Source organism: Cebus imitator, unplaced genomic scaffold, assembly GCF_001604975.1.
Source record: "Cebus imitator isolate Cc_AM_T3 unplaced genomic scaffold, Cebus_imitator-1.0 Scaffold39, whole genome shotgun sequence".
NCBI lineage: Eukaryota > Metazoa > Chordata > Mammalia > Primates > Cebidae > Cebus > Cebus imitator.
This window is the reverse complement of record NW_016107354.1, coordinates 10,126,228-10,148,262: the sequence shown is the minus strand read 5'-3', so window position 1 is coordinate 10,148,262 and position 22,035 is coordinate 10,126,228. Positions and strand designations below refer to the sequence as shown.

The window sequence follows — 22,035 nt, the reverse complement described above, 5'->3', positions numbered from 1 at the left end:
ATTATAGGTGTCTGCCACCATGCCCGGTTAATTTTTGTATTTTTCATAGAGATGGGGTTTCATCATGTTGGCCAGGACGATCTTGAACTACTGACCTTAAATGATCCACCCACCTTGGCCTCCCAAAGTGCTGAGATTACAGGCGTGAGCCACCAAGCCCGGCCTTCAGTTGGTTTTTCTAAGGCTGCAAGGAGATGAAGAAATGTTACCGTGACTCCTACAGCAATGCCCATTGTGGCCTAAAGTTCCCCGAACTCCTCTCTTTCTGTGGCTTGGAATTGAGCTTGGGTGGGAGTTTCATCATCTCCAAAGGGCCCAGCCAAGCGATTACTAAGCGAAACATACCAAGTAACTGCTCAGCCAAAATTCCGTGGTCAGGACCATCTTCCTTTAGTTCTGGGGGCACGTCAGGTAGAAGACCGTCAAGCTTAGGGTTGAAAGAAAGGCAAGGAAGGCCACGAACATGGTGGCAGCAGTGAGGAGAGGGAATCCACTACACAGTCTAGATCTTCAGCCAGCTTCTCGGCAGAAGCAATAACTCACCTGGCAGCCAGACCAATAGGCAAAAAGCCAGTAGCACAAATTCTAGAGTTTAGGGAAAGTGACTGAATAATATCAGGGAGGTTCCTTCTGCTGAATGCGTGGCCACCCCTGAGAGGAAAGGAAGGAAATCCCTAATCAGAGTACCCCTGCCACCCCTCGAGAGCGCTGTGTATCTGTGTCTCATTTAACCCTTAAAACAGCCCTGCAAGAAAGGTGTTATTATCCCCATGTTGCAGATGGGAGTGAATTCACCTGCCCACAGCCTCTCAGCTGCTCCAGGGCAGAGTCAGAATTAGCATTCACAACTCCTGACTCTCTTCCCAGTGCTCCTCCTGCTCCCCAAAGCACCACCCCTGGGCATTCCACAGCTTTCTCTTACTTAGATAAATCAAAGTGCTTACTTTTCCTGAAGTCTTGATTCCTTTAGCCAAGGATGCATACACAATGACCCAAGCCAGGAAGAGGCAGAAAGCTAGTGGCCACCTAATCTCGCCAGGATATTCAATCCCTGCAGAGATCTTCAGTACAAAATACCTGAGAATTGGAGGGAGGGAGAGGGGAAGTGATAGAAAGAAGGAGAGAGGAAGGTGACAGGCAGCAGGCTTTAAGCCTCCAGTAGAGCCAGGAGCCTTGCACAAAACCCCAGCATTCTCCACCCGCCCCACCTTCAAGCACCTAATCACATCAGGCTGTGGGGGATTTGCTGGTCTGGGCTCTTGCCCATAGCCATCTGCAGAGACTCCAGCTGAATTTACCCTGCTCTTGATTATGTGTGGGGGGGCTGCACATGACCTTGAAAGACAAGGCTGTCAGCTTCATTGTCACTGGCGCATCCTCAGGAGAAGTGCAACAGAAACTCTGAACTGTCAAGAGTGATTTCTGTGTATTTTCTGTATTGCTCTACTCTTTTATGAGAATTTATTCTAATAGTATGTGTGTGATTTTAAATTTTAAAAATTAGTACGTAGTGGACACTGCATATGTTAAATGACTAAAAATGTGGCCCTGGATTGTAGTTCAAGTTGTGTTGGGCATGTGGGCATGTCTTGAGGGTAAGGTTGGCTTCACTATAAAAGCTGGGCTGCCTAGACCTTGCTCAAGTAACCCGTTCTGAGACAGGTAAGCAGCTGCCAACAAGAGGCCATTGGTCAGCTGTAGCTGCTACTGGCAACTTGTGTAGAGGATGAAGACATCGTGGCCTGCCTGACCAAATGGCTAGCAGGGCAGCCTCACCCCTGAGCACAGGAGGCAGCCTGGGGGAGAGTGCCTGATAACAGATTCAGACAATGCCTTCTACTCCACAACCACCTAGCCATACATCCTCTGTGAAGCTGCTGTGTTTGTAGGTTGGCATTTTTCTGTGACCTGAAGGAAAGGCAAGCCAGCAATCAGGCTCTGCAGGACTGTAGGAATGATGGTCCAGAACGTGTTGGCCTGCTGAGGGAAATGCAGGCAGCAGCCCCACTCCTGGTCCAGCCGGCTAGCTGAAGAGGCTGTTTGGCAGCACATAGCCATGCTTTTCATAACAGTGATGGTCAGCTCTGTGCAGACAGAGCCTCTTTCAGGCCCAAACCCTGGCACAACCTGGACGCAGGGCAGACCAAGGATGGAAATAAACTTGGTTCTAAGGCACAACCCTGAGGACCACAAGGTAAAGGACCTTCCCCATGTCCCATCACCAAAATGGCAAACCAAATAGTCAACAATTTCACAACTTAGCCATCACAACTGCTCCATGCTTCAATTACAGGACCTCAAACAAGTCCCAAGAAACTCCTGATGACATTTCTTCTTTGAAATTAAGACTGGCCCCGACGGATTAGTAAAGACCACCAAAAGCAGGTTTGCAAATCATTTTCTAGTGCACCTGACTGCATGGATTAGGTGTACGGGAAAACGATTTGCAAACCTGCTTTGGTGGTCTTTCAGATTTCATCATCAGACTCAGGTGCTCAGTGCTCAGGGAGAATTAAACCCCCTAATACCCTCTTGGTAGTTATGGTCAAAGGGGACTATTTAATCAATTAGGTAACTCTCCCTTCTGTTCTGCAAGGAACAACCATGATCACTCTGAGTCTACAGGAAAGAAAACCAATCACAATTGGGAGAAGAGTGGGGGTATCAGTGACCATTTCTTATCATCTGAGTGAAAGCCACAAGCTCAGGGGCTCAATTTATTCATTTTATTTGACCCCCGTTTTCTATCTGAATTATTTTGCTGCCATTTAAAATGGGAGAGATCATACGAAAATCTAGATTTTATTTCCATCTTGTATTGTAAAATAGAAGCTCTGGCAGCACTGGCCCATGTTTTCACAAGGCAGTGATCAGAGGAGCTGGTCACCAGGGCCCTCCCTTACATGTGACAGGCAACCCCTTTGGTTTGCCGCAGTCCCCACCACTCCCTATCATTTCACTTATTTTCACTTTACTTATTTATATGCCCCCCACACCCCTGAGTATATTTGAATTACAACCCCTGCATTAAAGTTTAGCTAGAGAACACTGTTTATGTACCCTATGATGAACTCTGTCTACATTTATCTCCCTTAAGAAATAATTTCATGAACTTCACTAAATCTTCCAATGGTAGCTGAAGATCTTCAAGTATCCCTGAACCTCTGTCTTCAATGTCTAGCCATACTGATATAAAAAGTATAAAACTAAGGCAAAGCTGTAAAAAAAGGAAAAAAATGAGTTTCTTCTTATTTAAACTAAAACTTTGAACATGACTTGTTTTCTTACTTTTTGCCCCTTTCCCTGAAGCCCAGTGCAGATGGAAGAAAAAATAATCTGGTTAACTGACAGTCCACTTAGATCACATTGGATCAAGGTTTTAAAATGGCCTTTTCGTCAGCATCACAAATTATAGCTGCACTGATTCTGCCCCTTCTGCCATCATTCATTCAGCTCTGCTTCCCAGGCGCACAAGACACAACAATCTGCTCTTGGAATCCAAACCAGAGAAAAACACCTTCCTCTCTGATCTCATCCCTTGGGCCACCCACACCTCTGGAGTGCAAATTGAATATTTATTAATTCACTGGATTTCTCTTAGAAGGTAAAAAAAAAAAAAAAAAAAAGGAAAGTCATCTTACTTGAAATACTCTTCACTTCCACTGACAAATGTCTTATTGGCCTGGCTTGTGAAATTAACCATTGTCAAGTTGGGATAGGCAGTCAGGCAGAACGTCGAGTTCTTGATCTGCATTTTGGGATGGTCACTGATAACACAGGAATCTGTTTAGGAGAGGACAGAATAGAAATATAGTGAAATCTGTACAGAAAATAAAGATGTGTCTCTCTGCAGCAGTTTCAAAACAAATGCCAAAACCATTTGCCAAATACTGTATTGGAGAGTAACTTCAGGAAAGTATTAAGTGAGCAAAGCCAGACATATTAATAAAAGAACCACAGAATTATGTTTTCTTCATCGGAGCTCCCAGTCCCCACAACTGCACCTCGTACTGATGACAAAGCCATTTACAAACCACTCTCTATGTGGTGGGCAAGCACTTTTCGTGCATTCTCTTTTTAAATTCTCACAACAGCCTATGCAGGAAGTGCTGTAATCTTCCATTTTCAAAATAAGGAAACACACTTAAAGAGGTTAGGTAACTCTACTGAAGCCACGCAGCTTATGAGGAAGAGAATCAGGATTCAAACCCAGATCCTTATGACTCCAAAGAAAATAAATAAATGGCTGAAACAAATCTAATTAGAAAATAAACAAACCTCCTGAAGGGTACTGCTACAGAGGCTTACTAAGAAGTTCACCTTGGACCCGCTGCCTGGCACCACATTCAATAAGTACTGATACACGTGCTGCGTGCTTTCTACTCTCACGTGGGTAAGCAAGGCGGCAACCACGTCATCTACCAGGGAGCCTGCAACAAGGCCTAACAGTGTGGTACTCAACTGGAGACATTTTTAATTGTCAAACTTTGGGAACCTGGTGCTTACTGGTATCTAATAAGTAGAGGTCAGGGATGCTAACACTAAATAGCCTACAATGCACAGAACAGCCCCCCACAATAAAGAATTGTTCGGTCCTTTAGCTAGGTGTGATGGCACACACCTGTAGTCCTAAATACTTGAGAGGCTGAGGCAGGAGGATTGCTTGAGCCCAGAAATGCAAGGCTGCAGTGAGACATGATCATGCTACCGCATTCCAGCCTGCATGATGGAGCAAGACTCTGTCTCTTAAAAAAAAAGTTTTATATCTATATATATGTATGTGTGTAAATATATATGTGTTATATATATAAAAAAAAAAAAAAAAAAAAAGAATTATTTAGTCCAAAACATCAGTAATACCAAGGTTGAGAAGGCCTGACCTAGGCTGGGATGGAGAAAAGAACTTAACCATGTGAGTCTTAGTATGTCAGGCTCTGTGTTGAACACCTTAATGATTATTTTCTCATGAAATCCTCATAAAACCAGAAGGTATACATTATTATTGTCATTTTAAATAGGAAGAACCTGAAGTCTTTCTGACCATTTTACAATGCCAGGCTGATGACACAAATGAGGAAGGCACAAAACTGACAGATAAACTGACAAATACCTTAAATAAAGAACCCACCAAGACTAATCCCAAAGAACATTTTTGTAAAGGAGCAAATAGTAACAATAACAACAAAACCTTACACTTACATGGCAGTTACTGCCTTTAAGGCAGTGTTTTAAGTACTTTACATGCATTGGCTAATTTAAGCCTCACACCACCCCTATGAGAAGATACTGTCATTATCTCTATGATACAGATAAGGAAACTGGGGCACAGAGGCATGCAGTGGCTAGCCAAGGCCATACATCAACCCAGGATGCAAACAAGCTCTCCCTTTGGAGTCAATGACTTAGGCACTCCAGTGTGAACAGGGAGCAGGGATTAGAAACTCAAACACCCACAGAAGCCAGGCTGATGACACAAATGAGGAAGGCACAAAACTGGAAACTAATAGAGAGTGGTGGGGACTGTGGCCAACCAGAGCACTCTCCAGCCAATTAGGGCCAAGCTTTTCCAGATGTTGTGGCAAAAGATGCAGAAAATCTGTAAACTTACATGAAATCTTTCCATTTAAAAATCTTGAAAATGAGTTAAAATTGTCTTGAAATACCACAAAAAGTGACTGGGCAGGGTGGCTCACACCTATAATCCCACCTATAATTCTCTTTGGGAAGCCAAGGCAGGAGGATCGCTTGAGCCCAGGAGTTCAAGACCAACCTAGACAACAAAAAGAAACCCCTATCTGTACAAAACATTTTTAAAAATTAGCCAGGTGCAGTACTGTACATCTATAGTCCTAACTACTCAGGAGACTGAGGTAGGAGGATTGCTTAGGTACAAGAGTTCAAGGTTGCAGTGAGCTGTGATCGCACCATGTACTCCAGCATGGGCAACAGAATGAGAACCTGTCTCTAAAATAAATAAATAAATAATTTTAAGAAGTATATGCAGTGCAGTCTAGATCTGGTGCATAGGGCTCCCAATTTATGCTCTCTATGAAAGAGCAAGGTGGGCAAGAATATGGGTTCGGGAATTCTACTACTCCTGAGAGCTTGAATGAGTTCCGTTTGTCCAAGCCTCCATTTTCTGGTCATAGTTGTTCAGGGTTGCAGTAAGGACTAAATGAAGAAAGATCACAAATGAAAAATCTTCATATGATGCCTGGCATACAGCTGGCACTCAATAAATTTTAGCCATAACTCAATCATCATTGTTATAGCTTTTATGGCTGGTATTACTCTGGAGAGAGCATCTCTAGTCTTCAACATAATCTCCCACAAGCCCACTTGCCTGCCGTAAATGGCCTACTGCCTCCCACACACACTGCAGAATTTCCTAGAATGTTGGATAAAAACGGAAACAATCATAAGAATCCCTTCCCTTTCAGTACTTCTTTAGACCAAGGTTTCTCAATAGCTGTACTAATGGCATTTGGGGTCAGATAAAGTAACTGCAATACGCCCATTGCCCAATGGGCACAGTGAGTCAATACACCACCAAGACACTCCATTGCAGCAGAGAAAGAGGTTTAATCGTAAGAGTCCCTGAACAAGGAGATAGGAGGAAACCTCAAATCCATCTCCCTAAAGAGTTTAGAGCTAGGGTTTTGGAGTGGGATGAAGAGTGCAGGGTGAAGTCATGGGACAGGGAGATGAAGAAATGTATTCTCACACTAATTCAGTTCCTCTGTGGGAGGAACTGAATTATTTTTTGAGACAGTCTCACTGTGTCACCCAGGCTGGAGTGCAGTGGCATGAGCTCTGCTCACTGCAACCTCTACCTCCAGGGTTCAAGAGATTCTCATGTCTCAGCCTCCAGAGTAGCTGGTATTACAGATGTGCGCCAACACTCCCAGCTAATTTTTGTATTTTTAGTAGAGATGGGGTTTTGCCATGTCACCCAGGCTGGTCTCGAACTCCTGGCCTCAAGTGATCCATCCCCTTGGCTTTCCAAAGTGCTGGGATTACAGGAGTGAGCCACTATTTAAAGTTGGTAGGAGTCTTTAAACTGGTTGGCATCAGCTGTTCTGCTGAATTCAGGATCTGCTTAAGCAAATTTTAAACAAAAGCCTTATGATTCTAACATCAGAAATCTCATCTATAGGAACAATGGGAATGCAAATGTATGTAGTATTACTCAACTTTTGGTTTCAAGGAAGTGAGTCAAAGCGCCACCTGATTGATAATTAATTATAACAATACTTCTGTCTAGAATTCTTGTTAATCCTGCAAAAACAGCTTCAATAATTCCTGGCTGTGGGGGCCACCCTGTGCATTGCAGGATATTTAGCAGAATACCTGGCCTCCATCTACTAAATGCCAGGAGCGTCTGCCCTACCCATCCAGCTGCATCAACCAAAAATGTCTCTGAACATTGCCAAATGTCCCCTGCACAATCTCCCTGATTGGGAATCTCCACTGCAGGGCCTCAAAATATCTTTCTAGTCAAAGCATCTTCTATAATCAAATAACAGAGTTTGAGGAGGATTCCCACCTAATCATTATGAAATATTTACCAAGAAAGCTTTTGTTTCTCCCAGCAGTGACCTGAATGAAGACAATTAAAGAACCCTCCAGGCCGTGCGGTGGCTCAGGCCTGTAATCCCAGCACTTTGGGAGGGTGAGGCGGGCAGATCACAAGGTCAGGAGTTCAAGACCAGACTGGCCAACATGGTGAAACCCCATCTCTACTAAAAAATACAAAAATTAGCTGGCCATGGCGGCTTGTGCCTATAATCTCAGCTACTTGGGAGGCTGAGGTAGGAGAATTGCTTGAACCCAGGAGGCGGAGGTTGCAGTGAGCCGAGATCACGTCACTGCACTTCAGCCTGGGCTACAGAGTGAGATTCCATCTCAAAAACAAACAAACAAACAAACAAAAAAACAACAAAAAAAGACCCTCCATATCTCTGTTCTGTGAATAAGCACGTAAGTTATTTCTCGCCCTCCTGCCAAACACTACGTCCACCCAAAACTGAAGAGATCACTCTCACGAGGGCAAACACCAAATCTCTTGCTTCCGAAGTTGCAATTGTGAAGCACGCAGGCAGCCTCCCTAGGGAGCGTCTCTGGCTGTCTGTAGAGCACTGCCGCCGCAGCAGCACAAGGTCACCGCTCCTGCGGCAATGCAGCAGGGCTCCCAGGCTCCCCGCTCGCTCGCTCCGCAGCCTCAAGCCTCCTGCAATATCCCCTCCCACCACCGGGCGGCAGGAGCATGCTTCCCAGCGCCCGGCGCCTTCAGGTCCACCGGCGAAGGAATGATGGGCCGTCTCATCAGAGAGCTCTGCGGCCCAGCAACCCCGAACAAAGAACAGCGATAATGATCGTGCTAAATTGGAAGCTGTGCAATGGGATTCTCTTTACTTGGGCAATTATTAATAAATGAAAGACCAGGGAGAAAAGGAATCATTTAATTAAAGTTCTAATGAAAATGAAGCCATTCCAGAAATAGAAATGGTATTTATGTTGTTCCTATTTTACTTGACCCAGCTAGCTCCTATTTTCACATAAAGCCGCTGGTCTCACTTGGCAGGGCACAGATTAGTCATTCTCCATTACAGATACTTCGAGAGTTGAGTCACCCTAAAGACGGCAGCCCCTCTTACAACCTGCATAAGAGAAAGATGTGACAAACGCAGCCTTTCCCCACCCACAGATCCAAGGCTTTCCTCTGGGGCTGGAGTGGGTATGAGTGCCTGGTATCTCCATGGAATGTGTCCCTAGCGGCACTGAGAGCAACTCCACGCTGCACATGAAGGTCACAATACTGGCCATTCAGTCCGTCTCTCCTGGAATGAGTCCTTTTCCCCAACAGTCACAGGTTGTGAGTAGTTATGGGGTTGTGAGACTGAAAGGCAATTGGTGGGAAATGCTGAGGAAAGAATCTGTCCATCTCTTAAGAAAAACTTGCTCAATGTGACCATCTGAGAAACAGCCTGGGAACATCTGTTGTCTAGACTCTTGATTTGTCCAGTAGAGCAGTGGGGCTCTGCAAATTAGGCCACCATCACCTTTTCTAAGTCACCCCAGAATTCCAAAGGACCAATGCCCCTGCAAGGGGTAGCCTGGTCCCAGGAACAGAACACGCTCATGTGCTGATAACACAGCGAATGACACATGGAGGGGTTGCACAAAGAAAGAGTGGGGATTGGCCTTGTTTTGTGGGTTTTTTTCCACCAAAAAAAATTAAAGCACTGGTTAACAATGAGATAGGACCTGCTCAGTCTGGTCATATACTCGCAGGAAACAATCAGAGTGAAAAATGTGCATTGTCTCCTTGTGCTCAGAGCTTGCACAGTTTTAATGGTTTGTACCAGTTGACTAGGAGCTGAGCTGTGTAGTCTTTGCTCTGCCTTTCATGTCTCCCATGTGACAGTGAACCACACTAGAAGCCAGGGGCAGGGGCTTCTGTGCCTCCTGGGCCTCCACCCCTGTGCCTGGTCCAGTCAACATGCTTAGCCTGTTTTAAACACACACACACACACACAGAGAGAGAGAGAGAGAGAGAGACTGTAAAATAAACACACGTTCATGACAGAAAATGCAGGAAAGAATTGCATCTGTCTGGGTCTGCAAGAGGAAAGAATTCATCTTTTTGCCCTTAGCATACTCAAAGTGTTAAATAATGTCCCAGTTCCATCATGAAAAAAGCTGGTTTTGGTGGGCAACACTAAGAGCCCATCATACAGAGATCACAGGAAGTGGCCTCGGCACAGACCTAGCTAGCTGAGGAGAAGGAACAGAGCTACTGGGGAAAGGAGAAACTACTTGTTCCTAGGTCCCCTTTAAAATGACCAGAGCTTCCAAAGTGACTGATACTGGCACCTTCTATTTGTAGAGTTGTAGACTTCTGCAGCTGTATCACACCCTTCGTTTCTTTTCTCCTTGCAGCAATACCATAAGGTAGGTGGCGGAAGAACATTTTTTTTTCTATTTTTCAGAGCAGGAAAACAGATCCAGAGAGAAGTTACTTGACCCAGACACACATATAGTCAGTGACAGAGATGTAGACCAGAAAGACTTTCTGACATAGCTGCCCTCCTTCTCTTTACATTCACTCTCTTGCTGTGGACCCAAGAAGCTGACACTTTCCCCCAAGGCCTCAAGTCCAAATCTATTTCACATCTGAAACATCTTCCAGAACACTTCCTGGCTCCCCAGTAGCTTGCCCTCTTCTAGACACTACATTTTTATCAGAGTGGTCTAGGGGTCCACTCTCATGTCTATCTACCTCATGCACTGAGCAGTATCTTGTGAAGTCTGGCCCCAGGATGGCTCTCCTGGACTCTAAGAATTAGACTATCACTTTTCAAATTGCACCCTGCAGACGAGTCACCTGGGAACCTAATTAAAATGCAAATCTCACTCAGGAAGCCTAGGGCGAGGCTTCTAACCACCTTCCAGGTAATGCTACTTGTCTAAGAAACACTATGAAACAAAATAAGATTCTACAAGGACTTGTTAAAAATGCAAATTTTCTACGCCCAACAAAATCTTTAAATCAGACTAGCTTGTGAGCCTGAAACCTGCATTTTCAACAAAGATTCCAGCTATTCATGAGCAAACAAAAATTTGATTACCCTCTCCTCTGGGCCATGAGCTCCTTAAATGTTAGAATTAAGTATATTTGATGGATTGATTTAATCTCTGTGCTCCCAGTACCTAATATAGGGCCTAGCATGCATAATATATGTTCAATTATTTTGTTGAATAAATGGATAGTTCAGAATAGACACACCTAGGGCAGATATTTCCAAACTTACCTAATAAAAGTTTGGTTTTATCTTTGCATTCTGGTGTATTCCAAGGGTTGTTGCAGGAGCCCCAGGGTAGTACAGACACAAAGGAGGCAAACAGGTAGAAAAGTGTGTAGCAAATAATCACATTGTAGTATATGGCTATGAGGACAGAGATGATCAGCATCGCGATGCCACAGCCTGCAGAAGCAAAAATTCCAGGGGTTCATTCCATCTCAAATGCTTTGGAATTCTTCGAGTTGGGCACAGGGTGGGGACCTAGGCCTAGGCTCTCTTGTACAGAATGGATGCACTAATAACAGAGTGAGCTGGCTATCAGGGATAAGAAGGCATTCTGCCAGGAACTCAACAATGTCAGAGGTGATCTCGGGCCATTATTCAGGACCCAATGAAGGATGGAAAGAGTTAGTTCTACTAATCACAAAGGCAGGACTCCCTCCCCGGGGCTGCATGGTGCCAGAGCGGACAGGGTAAGGAAGGGCCTGAGGAGGCTGGGAGGCAGGCTGGACTCACCTTGTAGAGCTGGGATGGCCTTCCACACAGACACTGGCCCTTGGCTGGCAAACTGGCCCAGCGACACCTCCAAGAAGAAGATGGGTAATCCAGCCAGAGCTAGCATCATCAGGTAAGGGATGAGGAAAGCACCTTGGAAAGAGAGGTGGGAAGTGAGAGACCTGAGAGGCAAAAGCAGACTGCTGGCCCTCCTTAACCCTCTGGGGTGGGGCTCAGCTCCATTCTTGAAGAAGCCCTTCAATGTCCTGTCTCAGCAACAGTCACCCACAGATACTGAAGCGCTCTCCTCCAAAAAGTGTAAGGGTACCCATGCAAATACACTCCTTATTTCTTCTCCACTAGCAGATGGCTAGGGATTATGTGCTGATAGGTTTTATTATTTTTGTTTTTTTATTATAGCATTTCAATTTCCCAAAATTAAGCACTGCCAGAGCTCAACCAGTTCATGCCTTTTACTCACTACTGGATCCAGATTGGTAAAATCTTATCAGAGCCTCAGCCCTCCCAGGACCTAAAATCTTCTAAGCTAAACTCCAGGAGCCCTTTTTTTTTTAATAAATCATAAGTTACCTGGGCACCTTCTGCCAACGAGGGTTGGGCCTGCTCTGCCAGACAGTCATTGGGGGATACCCGTCCTTCTTCCTAAACTCATCCTCATCCCCATCACACACTTCTCAACACCCCTCTCCATATGAGAAGTTCCTTCCATCCTTCAAGGTCAACTCAAATGCTTCCTCCTCCAGAAAGTCTCCCTTCTGTGTCTTCCCACAGTACCTGGCTCCAGGCACCGATCACTTGATAATTTTTATGTGAGTCTTATTCAGCCTGTGAGTCCCTAATGTCGTTTGCGCTTCATCTCTTTATTCCTCAAAATGCCCAATCTAGGGCAATAGTACCTGGCAGGCCTCCACGGACTCGCTGAAGCTTCTCTAGGGTTATTTCCCTTCAACGTTCTTTGAGGTTGTTTGGTAGGGACTTGGGGAATGGTCATGATTTTTGAAAAGGTTTTAACCAGAAAGTGCTGTTGCATGGACCAGCGTCAAGGTGGGCACTGGAGATGCTCGAGCGCAGAAGAGCAGCCTCAGCAGAGGGAACACTGATCTTTCTCGCGTCTACTCTTTATGCTGCCGCCCCTCCCCACTTCCTGCTGTGTGGAGGGGCCTTTTGTGCCCCGGGCTCTCCAAGCCAGGAAGCCCCAGGACCAGCCAAGGGCTGCTGCGCAGAAAAAACGGGGTCCTGATTTATCCTATCAAGACGGGGATTGTGCAGTCCTCCTCTGCTCCTGAAAAGGAGCGGCGAGCCCTCCACCCCGCGCTGAGGGCTGCAGTGCCGGGCAGGCTCCCTCCCCTCCCAGCGCCTGGCTCCCCCGAGCACTGAGAACCGCTCCGCCGCTCTCCATAGATCCGGGTACGAGCACTGGCGCGGGCCAGTCTTCTTTTGCTGGAACTCCCTCCCCATCCTCTACCCTGAGTGCTCAGCCCCCTCCTAGGCACTGGAAGCCTTTAGTAACCTCCTAGTCTGAGGGCGCCCTGCAGAAAACCAGACTGAAACCTATCGGGGTGCCTCTATTCGAGTGGCCAGTGCCTGGTGTGTTTTCAGGGCACCCCCAATGGCAAATGCTCTGCGGTCCTCATAAGTACTTGTCAAAGTGTTCTAATTTGGAGCTGGAGAGGAGGGGAGTGGGGGCCTAAGTAAGATGCGCTTTAACCGTCGGGTGGTGCAGCACCCGTGCGCTCCGCTGCACCCAATTCTGCCTGAAGCGGACCCAAGAGACAAAAACAAAACAAAAACCCTTAAACTGCCCGACCTATGGGGTAAAGGAGTGCATTGCTTGTCCCTTAGGTCCAGTTGAGAAGATGTGGGAGGGTGCTCTAGGTTCAAATTCCCATTGCCAGAGGGCGACTTGTCACTCAGCCAGGGTAGGGGAAGAGAGCGGCCGCCCCGGGGCGCCTGCTTGTCAGGAGGGCCAAAGGGCTCGTGAATGTGCGGGTCCCTCCTCGGTGGGTACAGAAGAGGTACAAGGGAGCATAGTGGCCCAGGAGCCAGCCCAACTGGTGTCCTCCCCAACTCTTTTGAAGGCAAGCACCTTCCACCCGTTTAGGGCAGATGAAAGAAACCCGTCTTCACTGAACGATTTTACTAAAACCAAAATATGTTCTGCTTCAAGAAGCAGAACAAGAAGGCGGGGGTGGCGGGCACTTCTGAGAGGTTTTTGACAGCACAGCCCCCGGCCCTTCCCCCTCACCTCCTGGCTCGCCTAAGGAATCCCCTAGGAAGACAGGATATAATCCTGAATCGGGGCTCCAGGACTGGACAGCTGCGGGCTCCCACGGTGCTGCGTGCCCAGAGTGCCGCCGCTCTCTGAACACGACGGCCAGCGCCCGTGCTTACTCGTCTCAGGACCCAGGCCCCAAAACTGGGTCAGTGGGGGATTTGGCGGCCTGCTCCCCTCTCCAGATAACAGACTCCCGGATCAATTGCCGAACGATTACTGTCGCCCCCGCCCTCTGGTTATGCACTTATGCCTACGAGGTAAAGGGCTGAAGCCTGAGGAGGCTGCTCTCAGCCTCTCCTCTCGGCTGCCCTGCCTCAGTGCTCCTGTCCCATCCAACCCTCAGGTGCCCGCCCCGCCCCGCCGCAGGCGGAAAGAGCGGAAAAGCCATACCTCCCCCGTTCTGGAAGGCCAGGTAGGGAAACCTCCAGACATTGCCCAGCCCCACTGCATACCCCACCATGGACAGGATGAAGTCCAGTTTGCTGGACCAGTTCCCTCGGGCCTTATTCTCATCCCCTTGCTCGTCCTCCTGGGGGCGGAAAAGCACATTGTCGATAACAGCCCCAGTAGGTCCACAAGCAGGCCCCTTCCACCCCCCCCCCCCCCCGCCTAAGGGTTCTTCCCAGCAAGCAGGCCCCCACTTTTCAACTGAGGATGCATCAGCAAGCAGGACCCCAAATCTAAAGAAAGGATGCATCTACAAGCAGGGACCTCACCCCTCAACCCTGCACTGAGAGTCAATCAGCAAGCAGGCCCCCCCAGTTCTGATCTGAAGATCCATCTTAAACAGACCCAAACCCCTCTTTCCCAGATCATACAGTCAGGGCACACCAGCAAGCAGCTCTCCCCAAACCTTGAAACTGTAAGGTGTTGGCAAGCAGGTCCCTCCATCCCTGACCCCTCACCAAGAATTTATTTGGCAAGCAGGCCCCCAACATCATGCCTGAAGTTCCCAGCAAGCAGCTTCCTAATTAACCCTCTCCCATAAAAAAGCCTTCACTACACCCCTTCCTCAGCCCTTTCTTTCTTTAGAGTGTGTGCCAAGACCAGAAAGAGAGCTGCAATGCCGAAGCCAGCCGGAGCCCCTGCCTTACTTTCTTGACCAAACCAAAACCTGCCTGGTCAACTAACTTAAGAAAGCATCCTTCAAGACTAATGCAAGGGAGATGGGCAGGAGGGAGATTTGAGGGTGAAACAAGCAGGAAAACAAACAAACAAAAAAGATTGGTATGGGAAGAGACAAGCCATCTAAAATCTTGGGTTCTGGTCTAAACTTTACTACTAATCAGCTGGATAACCCCAGGCAAGCCACTTGCTCTCTCTGAACCTCTGTGTCTCATCTGTAAAAGAGGCTTAGAATAACTGTCCCTTGAAGTACTTGCCAGTTCCAGCAGTCTATGAATCTTTGAGGCTCATTTCTTCAAGCTCACACTAAGATGCTTTCTTGGGGCAGTGCCTGGTCCTAGAATGCCTCACTACAAAGCAGGAAAAATGGGGGGAGACCACCTCAAATAAACTCTGAAAATGTTCAGGACACCTAGACACTACAGAAAGCTTTCCAGGGACTCAGGCCACTGCACACAGTTTCCACCTCCTCAGTCACCCTTCACCTCCTACTGTAGTAACTTGCTAGGTCTCATGTTTTTCTACAAGCTGTGGAGGACACAGCAGCAGCTGTCAGAAGTCTCAAGAAGGGAGAAAGGTCCAGGGTGAGTGTCAGAAAGGCACAATCAGAAAGACGGGCAGGGCTGAAAATAAGTACTTTCAGAAACCAAACATCTTTAACAGCCTCCCTCTAATCCTCCCACACACAGACCACCTCCACTTCCAACACCACCCTTCAATCCTTCCAGGGCTGCAAAGGGTGGGAGTTCCAGCTCCTGCCGCAGTGCGGAGGTTAAGCAAGACAAGTGAAATAAATATTCTTCTCCACCTGGGGTCACACTGTGGGATGCATACTGTCAGAGACAAACACTCCAGATGTGGACCCCAAAAGGAAAGACAAGTGGGAAAGTCGATGTTTACTTCTCCAGGTGTGGACCCCAAAAGGAAAGGCAGGTGGGAAAGTCAATGACACCACAAGCTCCTGCTGTGTGGGCCTGTGGATAAGTGTGAATGTGTATGTGTGTGTAAACACTAGAGTGACTAAGAATAGAAGGGCTGGATAAACCCTAAACCTTACACTGGCACAAATTTTGGTCCGGGCCCCCACTGCTGGATATATGCATAGCCCCTGGCCAGGGAAGGAGAGGAGATGGCAGAATGGCAGGCAGTGAGAAAGGAAGAGCTGAAGTGGATGAAAAAGGAAAGAAGAAAGAAGAAATCAGAGAAGGAAGGAGAGAAATTAGAGGGAAATGGAAGAAAACAAAAGCCTATATGAGATATGAGGCCACCAGCAAAAGTTGCCTTCATTCATAAACCCAGGGATTGGGATTTGCCCTGTGAGTTTTTCACGCCTCTAATTAAGTGATAAAGGATCAAATGCAAGAGTGGATTCAGATTGGTGGGGCCTGAAGCTTATGCAATTGAGGGAAGTTACTTTAGGGAAAAAAATAGAAGCTTATGGCAAAATCAGACACCAGGTTTTGGAAGGGCCCCAGCAAAGGACAGGCCCTGAAGCTTAAGCTTCAGTAGCCTCAGGTAAACCCACCTCTCATCAAATGCGTTCTCATGTAATAAGCATAAGCGGCAGTGTAAAGGCTGCATAACTTAAACTATATCCTGCTGCCCCTCCACCCCCAGTCACCAACACCGGGCTTTGTTCTGAAATTTCTCCCTCTTTTTGTTCAATTAAGGAATTATTTTTCAAAAGAAAAGACAGTCTTTGGCAGGAGGGGGAGTCTGTCTGCATAAAAGGGTGGAATCATCTATCTCAACTGCTTCTTGGATCTGGACCTGGGTTCCCAATACCACCAAGGCTGGGAAGGGGCAGGTCGTGGCCCCTCTGGCAGGGTCACTGCAGCCCTCTCGCCCTGAACTGCAGACCCCAGCGCAGTGCGAGCTTCCGAAGCCCCAAAGCTGCCTCCCGCATCCATCACCTGGCACTGCCAACCGGTTTCCCCATCAGCACACGTGCACCCGCCACTGCCTGGCTGGCCTCGGTCGCGCGGCTGGAGAGCAGGATACCGTGCAGGCCGAATGCAACCTGCTTACCTGGGTGGCAACGGTGGCCACGCTGCCCGGGAGCACGGACGTGATTCCATCCGTGCCCAACACCACAGTGCTCTGGCTCATGTTCACCCAGCCCACAGCCGGGGTATTGTTCCGCTCCAGGGTGCCCTTGCCCACACTCACGTTCGCATCCCCCTCCGGGCCTCGCAGAGCGGGGATCTTACAGTGCAGCGCGTTGCCGGGCCCGGAGCTCCCAGGAGAGGGGACGGCCTGCGCGCCTTGCGCCTCTCTCAAGTCCCGCAGAGCTGCCGAGGCCGCCTGCGCCCGCGGACTACTGAGTTTGCAAGACCCCACTCCTAGCCGCTCAGCCTCGCAGGCTCGCGCGTCCGCTGACTGGAAAGTTTGGGCGCCGGTGGAAGCGGACCTGGGCACACGTGGCGGCGGGGCAGCAGCCGCGGGAAGCTCTTGCTCCGGGCTCGTCCTGGGCGCACGTGGGCCATCCGGGTGGCCCTGCGCCGCCGCCGCCTCCGGACTGTTGGCTGGCTGTTTATTCATTTCCTTGGGAGCACTGCAATCCTGCAAACACAATGTCAAGTTCGTGCAAAACAAAGTCACAACAGCTTTTAAAATACCTGTATCTACACATGGAGACGTTCGCAACTCAGGTCCAGACACAATCTCTGGGGAAGCAAATTGAAATCTGAGGGGTTTTTCCCCCAAGAAAGACTGCAATCAGTATTTCTCAATTTGTCCGTTTCGTCAATAACCAGATGACAAAAAGAAGCTAATATTCCCTCCCTGGTGGAGGATGAACTAAGAAAAGAGGCAGAAATGTAATTCTGTAGGGGTAAAGGAGGGGTGATGGAAATAGCCCTAGAGTCATGAACTCCCCTTCTTTGGATTTCACATCACAGCTGTGGGTGCCCGCATCCCCATTACCATCGTAGAAAGATTCTTTAATTTTCCGCCCCATTTCCTTTGTCACTCAACAATGCACATTGCCTTTTTCCCTCATAGACAAGCCGTGGTCACAAAGCTGATGCCCTGGCACCTTCGAGCGCTTCAGGCCAAATTGGTTGTGCAAGTCCCAGCGCTCCATAACTCACCTCCTCCCGCCAGGTAGCAAAGACAAGGTTAAGAATCACGATCAAAATAACCATTAAAAACCCCCTACAATGATGATAAACTAAATTTAAGACACAGAGTAGCAACTAGGTTTGTTATCTTACACAACTTGCATTCACTTCCAGATTCCCAGACATGTAAAAGAGCATACAAAGTTTTTTTGTTCGTTCGTTTCTGTTTTTTTGTTTTCTGGCATAACTATTCACAGGAGTCTAATATCCTTCACAACCTTACCCTTGCTTGAGTACCAAAACTCAGGACTAATTTTTGTTTACTTTTTCCTAGTTTACTTTCAAATGAAAAGAACTGCCAGCGGTGGTTCTTCTGTCTACTTTCTCCCCTCGTGTTATCTTTCAGGGCTTCCTAAACATTAGCACCAATTACTATTACACTGTAAGAATAATCCTATTATATTCACCTCCACTGCACGCCTCTCGTCTAACCTCCTTTCACAAACACGCAAAATAGAACTCCTCAATTTGCACAAATCTAAGTACCTCGGCTTCAGCCAGCATTTGTCTCAATAGCCTCTAGGACCCAGAACAACTCGCCTCTGTACCGGCATCTGGCTTTTCAGCACCGAGGACAGTGCCCGGGATCGCGTCTTTGCAAGCCACAACCAACCTTTCAGCTCTACAGCTCAGAAAACCTCTTTGCGACCTCAGGTGAGGCTCACAAGTACAAATACCTACGGCTGCCAGAATTGTTCTCCTCGTCGCCCCCTTTCCCCCCACCCAATGCACAGACATCTCCAAAAAAAAAAAAAAATACCCAAAACGAATCTGCTCTCCCTATCCCCTCAGCTCCCTTTCCTCTTGAAAGAACAAAAGCAAACACTCACCACGTCTGACACAGGCAACAGATTGAACCGGTGGAGGGTGAAACCCGCTATTGACAAGACTGGGCTTGGCTCCCGCAGGAGAGCCGCTTTCTATATCTCCTTGGGAAGGCCGGGTTTGCGTCAGTGCAAAGCAAGGTGCCCTTGGTTTGACATTTTCTTGATAATACAAGTTTGATAAATCATTACCCCCTTGGATTCAAGTTTTAAAGGGACAACAGCCTAGAGTATGCTGACCAGTTGTCACTCCATCAGGAGGGGGCTGCGTGTTTGGCGTGACTCATGTGGGTCTGATTACTAAACCGAAACCGGCAGGAGGGGAAGACAGAAGTTTGCCTCCTCCTAATTAAGGGAAACATGGGAGGGACACGTCCCACTGCACCCAAGGCAAGGCGCAGCCGCCAACAGAGTGGATCTGGCTGTAGACGTGGGGGAGGGGGCTAAATCACTGTCTTCTCTTTCCCTTCTACTAGATTCCATTGCTGTCCTCCTCAATCTTCAGGGATTCCAAAAAATATTACTCCGAAAGAGACTGAGGGTCTGCGCACAGCCCCACAGCTCTGCCATGGCTGAAGCAGGTATGGGTCCTGCTTTATAAGTGTGGACCTACCTTGCATGTATGTGAACTTCAGATTGTCACATCCCTACCCTTCCAGACAGTCAGTCTTGGAGGGAACCTGTTTTTTTGTTTTGTTTTGTTTTGTTTTGTTTTTTGCTTAAACATTGGGATCTAGTATTTCCGTTCCTATTTTATATAACTGTTAACACAATCAAGAGAAAATTCTGAGTATAACTGACCATTCTCGTTGCATTTTTAAAGCTCCTCTGAAAACGTTTTAGAGAAATAAAAATAAATCTATTCCCTACACAGACCTAGTTCTTAGGTCACTTTCAAAGTCAAGGGAAACCCATGATTTCTTTGTAGTACTTTCAATAAAATCCCACCAAAGCCAGGCCTGATTTGGCAGCACCGGACCTTAGAAACCCTCCAAATAGGGATGTCCAGCAATAGGGGTATGTGGGGAGGGCAGAGCTGGCAATCTGGAAAGCCGTCCGAGGATGGTCAACCGTACTGTGGCGAGGATGTGATTAGGGGTGGACGTGGCGATTTAAAAAAAAAAGGACTTTTTGGTTGGTACAATGCAATAGCTATAAGAGGAGAAAACGCCTTTACAAAGAAGGTGTAGTTTGGCGACTAGAAAGGGATTGTCAGCAGAATGCTTCCCTTCTCTCCTTCCTTGCCGGTCTAGCTCGGGAACCTTGGCCTCGGGGATGGGGAGCTACAGACAGCACGTTGTCTCTTCCCTATTGCCAGCAGCCCAGCCCACTGCCTCGGGGTCCGCGCCGTCGCAAGCGGCTGGGCTGTCCCCACGCGGCTGGAGAACAATGCCGCGGCGGCGGCGGCAGCCGCGGGCGGAGGCTGCAATGGCAGATTGCAGCGGGCGCCAGGAGCACTGAGGGGCACCCTCCTACCCCTCTCGAAAGCCGGAGAGTGCGTGGATGCCTCCGCTGGCTGGCTCTTGCGCCTAGCCCCTCTAAAGGGCAGCTGGCTGGGGACACAAGGTCTGCATTGTTTTTGGTGTGGGCAGGAGGAGGAGATACTCCTTTTGAGACGCCTTGAGGGTTTCAGGTGGCTTTTTATTGCAGTTTTGAGCTAACGTCTATTGATATCTCACGACTGAACCATTGTGCAAGAGCTATCCATGAATTATCCGAGGTAGCTTTGGCAATGGCCTTTGAGAAACGATACCAATTGCAAAGCTGAGGAAATTGGGGTTCAGAAAGTAGCTTTTGAACCCTGGAGAGGCTCACAACCACTTCCGGGGGTCAGTCGCGCTCTTCCCGGGGCCCGCTAGTAGGGCGAGGTCGGGAATGAGGGTTAAGAGGGTAAGGTGAGCTGTGGTGAACTCTGGCTGGAGGAGGGTCGTCTGAGGGGGTGTGGCTGAGAATTCTGGCGGGGTGCCTTCTCCCGCTCCGGCTGGTGCTGAGAAGAAACCCCCCAGACTCTCGGCATTTCGGGGGAGGCCGGGGGATCTACAGGAGCTTCTGCCTGAACAGTCGCCATTTTCCGAGAGGGCGCAAGACGGATGCGAGAACTTTGGAAGGTAGCCCTGGCAGGCAGGCTCGGGCTTCAGAAAGCTATGGGCCCGCGCGGTACCACTAGGCGCGCACAAAGGTCCGTGTAGGCCTCCCTCTGCGGTTCCCCGGCCAACTTCCACGAAGCACAGTCACGACTTCGGAAGGTTCTGGCCAGTTTCCCAATTTGCATTTGAACAGCCCCCGCAAAGGGCCAGTTGCGAATGGAGCGTCCACCTGCGCCCGATTGTTCTAGGGTGCACAAACCTGGCCAGCCCGGGAGGGGTCGGAGCAGAGGCGGCGGAATCCTGCCGGCCTTCTCACCTCCCTCAGCTGCGGCCCTGGGCCTGAATGACGCTCAGCGCCTGAATGACGCCCAGCGCCCCCGCTAGGCCCCCAGGCCTGACGTTTCGCCTGCTGGCCCTCCCCAGCCCAGTGAGCACTTGGGTTCTTGCGTGGGGCCCGCCGCGCGTCAGGCTCTGCAGAGGCGGTGACGCGCAGGAATTGCTGCGGGGTTTGGCGGAGGCGCGGTTTGGGCTTCCCACCTCCCCCCACTTTCAGCCGCAAGATTCTAGAAGGGAGGGGCTGCGTGGAGAATGCAGGGAGGGTCTGGAGCGGAGTGGCCTGGAGGGGTCGCTATGAGGTCAACGCGGGGGCGGGCACTACGCCGTCTCGAAGGTTGGGGTTTGGGGGCGGAAGAGAGCGTGCGGAGGCAGGAAGCCAGGCCCTGGGGCAGCAAGTCGTGCGTATTGGGTCTGTGTCAGCGCCTACCAAGCGCAGAGGATGGAACCGCAGTATTTAAAAAAAAAAAAAAAAAGAAGAAGAAGACGAGGCGCACGTCCTCCCAGCGAGGCCTCCGCCCCCGCCCTCCGCTGACGCCTGTTTGGAGTGATAATCCGGCCCAGCGCGCCGCAGCCAAGCAGGCCGTAAATCCGCATCCATCACCGCGCAGCCATTTGGTCTGAATTAGCCAGTCACTACGGCCTTAATTACTTTGTCAAAGATGAAAAATAGTAATTGATTTTGCCCTCGATCACTTTGTTCCCTCCCCTCCTTCTTGCAGATAAGCAAATAAATCGCTATTTCTGAAAACTCGTTCCCACTCGGTTGTATGGAGGTAGCCTACTGAGAAACCGGCCATCGGTGGCAGTCCTGACGCCAGTGTTACTGCCGAGACACGAAAGGGGAGCTGCAACCCAGTCAGGAGGGGAACGGGAGGGCGGCCTAGCGCATTCAAGTCGCTGCCCTGCTTCCACTAAAGAAGGAGAGGAGGGAAAGGTACCGGTGTT

The 22,035-nt window shown here is 48.8% G+C and overlaps 1 protein-coding gene across 1 annotated transcript in view; it reads right to left on the bottom strand.

The window, feature by feature from the left end:
- Window positions 1–18,973, bottom strand: part of SLC6A5 (solute carrier family 6 member 5) — a 60,170-nt gene extending 41,197 nt beyond the window's left edge. Inside the window, exons 1-7 of the mRNA XM_017525918.2 lie at window positions 18,674–18,973; window positions 16,750–17,283; window positions 13,987–14,125; window positions 11,322–11,453; window positions 10,815–10,988; window positions 3,642–3,783; window positions 945–1,077 (exon numbers count right to left, since the gene is read on the bottom strand). Coding sequence (XP_017381407.1) covers window positions 945–1,077; window positions 3,642–3,783; window positions 10,815–10,988; window positions 11,322–11,453; window positions 13,987–14,125; window positions 16,750–17,262 — 1,233 coding nt within the window. The 5' untranslated portion in view covers window positions 17,263–17,283; window positions 18,674–18,973. The remainder of the gene's footprint in view (window positions 1–944; window positions 1,078–3,641; window positions 3,784–10,814; window positions 10,989–11,321; window positions 11,454–13,986; window positions 14,126–16,749; window positions 17,284–18,673) is intronic.
- Window positions 18,974–22,035: the final 3,062 nt, after the last annotated feature.